At 34.6% G+C, this 9,432-nt stretch overlaps 1 protein-coding gene across 1 annotated transcript; it reads right to left on the bottom strand.

The window, feature by feature from the left end:
• Positions 1-4,503: 4,503 nt before the first annotated feature.
• LOC139188979 (uncharacterized) lies at positions 4,504-7,072 on the bottom strand. The gene is made up of 2 exons (XM_070807162.1): positions 7,003-7,072; positions 4,504-6,919 (listed from the first exon to the last, which is right to left on the bottom strand). Exons 1-2 carry the CDS (start codon positions 7,010-7,012, stop codon positions 6,321-6,323), a joined length of 609 nt encoding a protein of 202 aa, XP_070663263.1. The 5' UTR covers positions 7,013-7,072; the 3' UTR covers positions 4,504-6,320.
• Positions 7,073-9,432: the final 2,360 nt, after the last annotated feature.

Raw genomic sequence — 9,432 nt, 5'->3', positions numbered from 1 at the left:
TCTCTCTCTATTCGTAACACCGTCACCATGGATACTAATAATCAAGACTCATAACTCACTGTTTTTCTTTCTAATCTCTTTATTTTTTCCCCTTTGATTGCAATTTGCTACCGATACGCTATTATATTTTTTCCCCGCCTCTTCATGTCTAGGTTCTGAAAGAAAAAAAAAATTTAAAAACCCAAGAACTATATTTACATTTTTTTTTTCCTATTAAGAACTCCATAAAATTAATGATAACAAAATCCAGGAGAAGGTTGGAGATGGAGGCAGTGAACAGAGATAGAAAGATTTAAGGGTCTGTCAAACCCGCAGAAAAGACATTCTGCGAGGATCTCAGTCCCGCCACTCATTGTCTATTATTCCACACACGTTTTAATGAAAGTTTTAATGACATGCTTACCTTATTGCAAAATTTCTTAGAAGGAGACATAAGAAAATATAAAGAACGTGTTTTTTTTGGGGACTAGAGTGATGTAGGCAACTCCGCGTCTCTCTCTATCCGATGCATCACCGATCCTCACAACCCAACTCAAAATCAAGCAAAAGACCCAAGATTTAAGTTGCTGCTTCATTTAGGTGTTTGAAATTCACATCACAATTAATATTGAAGAGAAATTCGATTGAGCAAATATATTATGCAATTCTTGAATTTAAGAATCGATTTATGGCATAAACTTAAATAGTGGAAAACATGTAACAAATTAAAACTTTGGGTTTGTCGGCAATAGCACGGATACCAATTTAGGTATTCGTTACATGGGTTTTGTGATTTGGTCGACAAAATTAGATAAGAGTTTAATAAACCATAAAAAAGCTTACTAAAGTTGATCTTCAAAGAGCAAAAGATTAATTGTATCTGGTTTTGTTTGTTTGTTTTAATTAGATGCTTGAAGGCTTAGTTTATTGATTGAAAAGGTTGCGAAATTGAGAAGCGATTAACTTACCAATAAATTCTTCAATATTGAGTTTAACGAAGGGATTACTGGTTGGATTCAAGGAAAAAACAATATTGGACTGTTTAGGCTATTTAAGGAATAATGGTAAGTGTGGAAATAACTTTGCTCTCTTTTTACTTTAATTGGGGGTGTAAATATAGAGTTTGGGGGGGGGGGGGGTTAAGAAATAAGAAGGTGGACATTGTAACAGTGTTAAGTAATCATAATCATGGTTGTTGAATAAAGAAGGAAAAAAAAAAAAAAACTAGAACATAAGTACAAAGCATGCAAATTGCTACCAGATCCGGACCGGAAGAGAGAAAAGGTTAGATCAAGAAAAATAAAGTATCCTCCTTTTTTTCACGATTCCAAAAGAATGAGCATCTTATTTGGATTCTCTTTGTGAGGGTTCTATCGATTTTTCAATTATATTCGTTTATCGTATATCGTATGGTTAGAAATTATTGTAAATTTTTTTATTTAAAATTAAATATAAACAATACTTGACCAAAATTGATCGTACGATGTATGATGAACGAATGTGATTAAAGAATTTCTAGAATCCTCATAAAAAAAATTCAAAGAGGATCCCCATTCGATCCGAAAATATCTTAGTTGTTGAATGGCCATGATTTGACCAAAGTCATTATCATGTTAGGATGTGATTTGTCAATGAAAAAGCAAGTTGATAATGAATAAATTCAAACTCCCAACATTAAATTAGCCGGCTCGATCATGCAGTGACCCCAACTTTTAGTTTTTTTTTTTAAATTTAATGATAGCGAGATCAAATTTTTAAATTAAGTTTTGTAAATCAAATGATGTGAAGGCTTATTATTGGATTATTGTTAAGTGTCAATTAACTTGCTTATTTTCTATTGATGACACATCATTTGATTTGTAAATTTAATCCCTCTAATATTGTCCTTCCTTTTTTTTTAATGAGGGACCATTAATTACTTGATTCTTTGAATTGAGAATTGTACATACATAAATTATTTGTTTGTTATAGTACATTAGTACACCACATAATGTGACGGTGCCCATATTTCTTTTATTTCTTTTTTCCTTTTCCCTCTCCCTCTCTCTGGCGTAAACCGACGGCGCCCATATTTTCCTATCCTCCCCACCATTTTGCAAGCAACAACCCATGATTTCATGGGTTTCCGTCTCATACCCGGGCTATACACTCTAGTGCGACTAGACCCGCGATGGTGGGTCGGATCCACCTGAGGCCGGATTTCCTTGGAGGGATTTAATTTTTGGAATACGACAAATGGCTAGCCAAATGGATACAACAGAAATCCAAGCACAAATTTAGATTAAAATTTAAAAAATGCTTGGAATACTATATTTTATAGACAACGTGTGGATCAGGCAGGATCTACTTGTATTGGTAGGCTTTATTTCTATTAAATAGTTCACATATAACTTGTAAAGTTTGGTTTCTCTGATCACTCGTATAATTTTGTTTAATTTTCTGGAGATGCTTTATAGAGCTGTATGGTGATGAAAAGTCTGCAAGTACTACGTACGGATGTGAAAAAGGAAGATGCATGGAATGGAATATCATTCACGGGGGTCGTAATCATCAATGTTTAACAAAAACAATGAAAGTTTCACAAAGTTAAGGTTCACGGTTGTTGTTCTTCGTACGATAAGTAGTCACTAACCATTCAATTAAGAAAAAAAACACGATGAAAGTTACAGAAGTTGTGCTGTCCACTCGTTTTTGTTGAAAGTCTTGCCGAGTTTCAGGCTGTGTGGGAAGTGGGGCTAAGTGGCCACATAGAATTAAGGTCCACGTGAGTGTCGTACACATGCATCGTGATAATGTCTGAACATCAAAGATATATGGATATGATGTGTCATTCCCAACAATACTAAATGTTAAACACCACAAAAAAATATAGTCACTGAGTACAAAAAGTTATTTGTCCTATCTGAGGTTTAAGGACATTAACATATGTGCCCTTATGTCAATAGCAATAATGCAGCAATTAAAATGTTTTATGTGCTCTTTATGAACGTGTTCTTTGTTCTTTATGAATGTGCTCTTTACGTTAATAGCAATAATGCTGCAACTAACTTATAAAGTTTGGTTTCTCTAATCACTCTTAGAATTTTGTTTAGTTTTTTGGAGATGCTTTATAGAGCTGTATGGTGATGAAAATTTTACAAGTACTACGTATGTATGTGAAAAAGGAAGATGCATGGAATGGAATATCAATGTAGCTTTCACTCACGGGGGTCGTAGTCATCAATCTAATAGAAAGCGAGAGCCCCAATTTGGGGTCACGCATTTGACAAAAATATTAGGACAAAATTGCCTCTCAACCAAAAAAATTCAAAAGCAACCCAATATAATATATCAAATAATGCAGGGGTAATTCGGTCATCATAACATATATTGGAAGAGAGAAAAAAATAAAAAAAATGAAAGGATAAGTGAAAGTTGATGGTGCCCACATGAAGGGGAAAGAAAAATATAGTAAAAAAAAATAAGAAAAATGATGAATATTATGTTCAAAACATCTTAAGAGGTGCGTAGTGCCGGTGATAAATTAGTAATTTTTTTTAATTAGTACCTTACAATAAGTTAGTAATAATGTGATTCAATCAATTGTTTATTAAATATTATTTTCTTTATAAAAAAGGGTCTTTCACACGTGGATAATAATGTGATTAAATTAATTGTCAAATGATTTTTTTTAACAAACGATATTATCTACACTAAGGGGGAGGGGATGAGCTTAACCTCACAATGAGCTAGCAATAATGTGATTCAATCAATTGTTTATTAAATATTATTTTCTCTATTCTTAATGTAAATTCTATAGAAACTGATTTTATTATGTGAATTCAGCTGCTTTAATTGGTTTATGAAGGGTTTCTTTTAGCATGATCTAAAATTATTCATTTACTTCAAATATTTAATTTTCCTTTTGTCAATTTACGCATATAAATACATTTAAAACATGTAAGTTGTGCATAACACATCGTGATTCCAAAAATGTCTTCACGTGAGCACGTATGTGAAGCCTAGTGTTTAGCAAAAACAATGAAAGGTTCACAAAATTAAGGTTTAGGGTTGTTGTTCTTCGTACGATAAGTAGTCACTAACCATTCTTAAGAAGAAAAAAAAACACACAATGAAAGTTACAGAAGTTGTACTGTCCACTCGTTTTTGTTGAAAGTCTTGCCGATTTTCTGGCTGTGTGGGAAGTGGGGCTAAGTGGCCACATAGAATTAGGGTCCAGGTGAGTCTCGTACACATGCATCGTGATAATGTTTGAAGATCATAGATATATAAATTTGATGTGTCATTCCCTACAGTACTAAATATTCAAACACTACAAAAAAAAAAATATGACCAGCACAAAAAAGTTATTTGTGCCATGAGGCTTAAGGACACTAACATATGTAGGATTATATTAATGATTATGATCATAAAACACATGTAACTTCACTCAGTTAGAAATAAATCCAAACTGATGCAATTTTGCTTTGCAAGGGGAAAACTTTGCAGCCCGTGGAGGTTACTTTTTTAACTTATGAATTGCAATTTTTGCTTGCAAAAAGGAAAATAAATCCGGAACATCCAAAATATTTTAAAAATAATTACACGAAAATATATGATAAAAAGGACAAAAAATAGAGACAAAAATACCACTCAAGCAACCAATGGCATTGGGATTCTTCGTATCCTCTTGAAATGAAATGGATTGAGAGCCAATTGCTAAGGTGCATTTCACAGGGCCCCTTCAAACGCAAACAATAGAAAACGGCACCTTCAAACCCAAACACTAAAAAGAGTCAGATGGCATATATAGTGTTTTTGACAAATTCCAATTCAACTTTTGGCACTCCAACTATAATGTAGAAATTAAAATATGAATGAAACACACTACAAATTGTATCTTTTGTGTCTTTAAAATGCAATTCAAATCCGAAAGTAATAAAGATGGTAAACTGTATGCATCTATTGCTTGATAATTCACATTCTTCATTATAATGTTTGTAAGTATATATCAACAATAAATTTTGTTTTCAGACCAGAACATGTTCTTTACATCATATATCAAATCTACATACGCATGCAGCACACTATTACATAGGAAGCTTAGAGAAATCCTAACCCTTCTTGGGTCATTTCCAAATATTTAAAATTGGGGAGAAGACAACTTAATATATAAGATTGTACTTGTCAAATCATTTTGGGAGGTGTCAGATTGCGGAATTAGATCCTCTACCAGGCAAAGCCTCGGGATCCTCCTGACCGGACAATACGGGTCGTTGGATTTTGATCAAACGGCTACAATTATTATAACTTTTAGAGGGACCCCTGGTTTGTAGCTGTTAGATCAAAATCCAACGGCCTGTGTTGTCCGGTTAGGAGGATCCTGAGGCTTTGCCTCAGAGAGGATCCAATTCCATTTTTACCTTACCTTTTGGATTTGAGAATCACGTGGTATCCGCCAAGGTATTAAATATCGGTAATATCGGAAATATCGGTAGTCCGAAAACACGGAAATATCGATGGAAATATCGGGATAATATCGATATCGATAAAAATTACATGGAAACCACGAAAATTGTAAGAAAAACTTGGAAATTTTTATTGAAACTTTGCAGGATGTTTATTTAGTCAATTATCTATTAGTTTATCACAAAAAATTGGAAGGAAATGCATTGCATGATGGATTTAACATTATCAAGTTGATTATATAGCGAGCTGACAAACATTGTGAGTGTAGAAAATATGTAGTAATTAATGAAAGAAGTCTAAACACACCATAATCATTTATATATAATGAATTAGTACAATATTTTACACTGTAGTACCACATAGAGTTCCTATGAGGTTTAAATTTTTCACTATCTTCATCATCTCTATGTGTAGAGTGAGTGTATTGTGAAGAGTAGTTATCAAATGATAAATCCCCAAAATAGTTTTGCATGTAATTGTTAACATGCCACCCATATGGATCCGAGATTGGTTGAGGTTGTCCATAAGCAAAATCATTTTGAAGATTGAGTTTGGGATTGTTTCCATGAGTCGCTCGATTCCATCCCAACAGGAATGAGATATGAAGGGTAGGGAAATGGTTGGTTATTAGTATAACCATAGTTACTACTTCCCACTCCAACAGAGTCCGAAGTTCTAGATAACGAGTCATCTTCTTGACTTGACAAAATCCCCTTGCCTCTTTCTCTACGAGTATAGTCATTCCCTATGGCACCAATTCCTGGTCCTGCCCGCCTACTGCCATGGTCATCATCCTGTGTTGCATGCGTGAAGTTTGCATCACCAGTGAAGGGGGTCATAAATCCGGGAGGTGGTCCATAATAGTTTCCATATCCACCACCACTACCTCCAGCTCAACTGTATCCTTCATCATTCCCACCTCCGGTGGTAGGTGAGTCTCCTGATCTTGTACTAGAGCTATCATTAGTATCAGCATGATGTTGTGGTTGTGTAGGATTGGAAGAAGGTGGAATTCCAGTGTTTCTTGGTCTTGGGCGCAAAAGTTCTTCCAAAGAGTCAGCGCTGCTAGATCCCACCTCCTCCTCTAATACTCTTTCTACATTTATCCCTTCATTACGTGCTTCTTCAGCAACTCTGGGAGCTGGGTTGCCTTCATCATCATCTAAATGAAGAGGTCTAATCCATTGATAAAGTTGGTTACCCTCTGTATCATCATCTTCACCAATAATATCAAATACATCTAGTGGGTCACCACGGTCGACATGATCTATTTCTGCTTCCTTATCTCGAATTTGAAGCTTCATGTTGTAGTAGCAATAAACTAATTTTTCCAACCTACTATGAGCCAACCTATTTCTTTGCTTTGTGTGTATGAGTGCAAATGTGCTCCAATTTCTTTCACAAGCAGATGAGGAAGCTGTTTGTGATAATACTTTGATTGCTAACTTTCTCACAGTTGGTGCATCGGTCCCATACATGATCCACCATTCAGCTATAATGAAAAACAATGTTGATAAGCCCAATAACTCGAACAAATTCTATTATAAACTTATAGTGAAATATGTTTACACTCACTATGAGACATTGTTGTTCGAGCAACAATTGATGTTGGTTCTCCAAAAGTTCTTCTTGCATCTTTAAACCATGTTAGCTGAATTCAATAAATCGTGTTAGTTTAATCCAACAAAGTAATTATTATAATTTAAGTAATTGTGTACCTCATTTCCAAATTGGCCAACTGTTGGTGATGCAGGGTCTAATTTAGAGTATACATTATGTACAGCACATATAAGGGTACCATCATCTCCAACACCGGGTCTGTATTGGTATATAGGATTCAAATAATATGATGTTCAAAGAAACACATACTCTAATAAGAGAAATAATACTTATGCAACTAAAGAAATGAATTGCAAATTATGACATAATTTATACCTGCTGCATGCAAATTGCGGTATAATGTTTTATACCATCGGTCTTCAATTATCTTTATGACCCACCTTGCACCATGTTTTCTTTCCAATTCATCATTCACTACACGCATCAACTCATATACTGCCCCCATAGTAGGATACACTTATGTGTCAACGATCCGTAAAACTTTGTAAAGAGGTTCAAACACTTGGCACACATGTTCTGATTGAGTCCAAAAAGCATGATCAAGCACTATACTTTCCACCATACGACCTGTATTTGAGCGGCTGAAATTGTGGTTGGCCCAATCGTCACTAGTGAATAGTTGCTTCAACCCTGCTTTCTTCTTAAGTAGGCTGTCTAATGCAATATAGTTGGTGGCAAATCGAGTGGTAGCTGGACGAATAATTTCTCCTTTGCAAAATTCACGCATCTTTGCCAACAACCAACCGTGATTGTAAATATAATTTGTGATCGTACTAGCTCTTTTGACCACAGTAGCAACATTCTCTCTCTTCCCCATTGCCTCAAACATGAGATCAATACAATGTGCTGCACATGATGTCCAAAACACATTATAATGCTTCATTAACTTTTTTCCAGCTTTGACAAATGCAGAACCGTTGTCGGTCACGACTTGGACAACATTATGCTCTCCCACCTCCATGATTACATCCCTTAATAATTTGTAAATATACTTGTAGTTCTTTATATGGTCTGAAGCATCAACAGACTTAAAAAAAATTGTCTTTCCCTTGGAGTATACCATGAAGTTTATGATAGACAATCTGGTCGGGCCAGTCCATCCGTCACACATGATTGTGCAACCATTAGTTTCCCACTTTGACCTCAACTTGTTAACATACTTGCCAATGTCTTTATACTCCATATCCAAATATTTGTTTCTTATCTCATAGGGAGTGGGAGGTTATACTCCAACACCAGCCTGTTGACATCCCACTACCATATTTTTGAAATGATGTGATGATGCTTCCTCAGCATGGACATTTTCATAGATAAAGAACTTGCTAATTAGACGCCCCATTCCCTCCTTCACATTACCTTCAGTGAAATAACTCCAAACACTCTTTTGACGTGCTTTGGATGACTTATATAAACTTGGGGCTATTGGTGGTGTTGGTTGTGATTCTCTAAGACTGCCTCCCCGTCTCAGTTGTGCACCACCACTTGTCCCGGAACCTTGTGCTCTATTAGGAATTTTATGAAGGTGTTCTCTTTCCCATGCTGACTGTTTGGAGGCACGTAATGTTTGTTTCAAACTGCGTCGTTCTTCAGGTCCCATGTCATCATCACATTCGTCCTCATCGTCATCATCATCACTGTCAACCGTTTGGCCAATGACTTCTCCTTGTAGCCCAGCTCGAATATTTTCCATTCCATGTGTTATATATTCCTTCTGCTGTTTTTTATTTTTTAATAATGTGCTGATGAATGCCTTCACTTCTGGGGGGACATTATCGCATCATTGGACATTTTTTGCTAGATCTAATCCACTAAGATGGTACTTAATTCGTGTCACTCCGCCACTCTTCATTACCCGACCACAATATTTGCAAATTGTGCCATGTTTGTTTCCGTCTATTGGGTCTCCATGTTCTCAAGCTGGATCACGTTTAGTAACTCCACTGGACATCTTAAACGTACCTATATTTATTTTTCATGAAAATTAGACAATTATTTTTTGATAAAATAAGAGACCCTAAATAATAAAGTTATTCTACAGAAGAATTAAATACGAAGTAAAGAAAATGATTGTAAAAATTTAAGTAGTTATACAAATAATATGGAATAATAAAACCTAATATTAATGAATAATAATCCAATTTGATAAAAAAATAATCCTAATATAAAACATGGTGATGAATAATAATCCAATTTAATGAATAATCCAATTTGATAATAATCCAATTTAATGAATAATAATCCAATTTGATAATAAAAAAAACCTAATATTAATGAATATTAATCCAATTTGATAATAAAACCTAATATTAATGAATAATAATCCAATTTGATAAAAAAATAATCCTAATATAAAACATGGTGATGAATAATAATCCAATTTGATAA

This window comes from Malus domestica, chromosome 10 (assembly GCF_042453785.1).
Source record: "Malus domestica chromosome 10, GDT2T_hap1".
Classification (NCBI taxonomy): domain Eukaryota; kingdom Viridiplantae; phylum Streptophyta; class Magnoliopsida; order Rosales; family Rosaceae; genus Malus; species Malus domestica.
The sequence above is the reverse complement of the archived record's forward strand: the minus strand, read 5'-3'. Positions and strand labels throughout refer to the sequence as shown.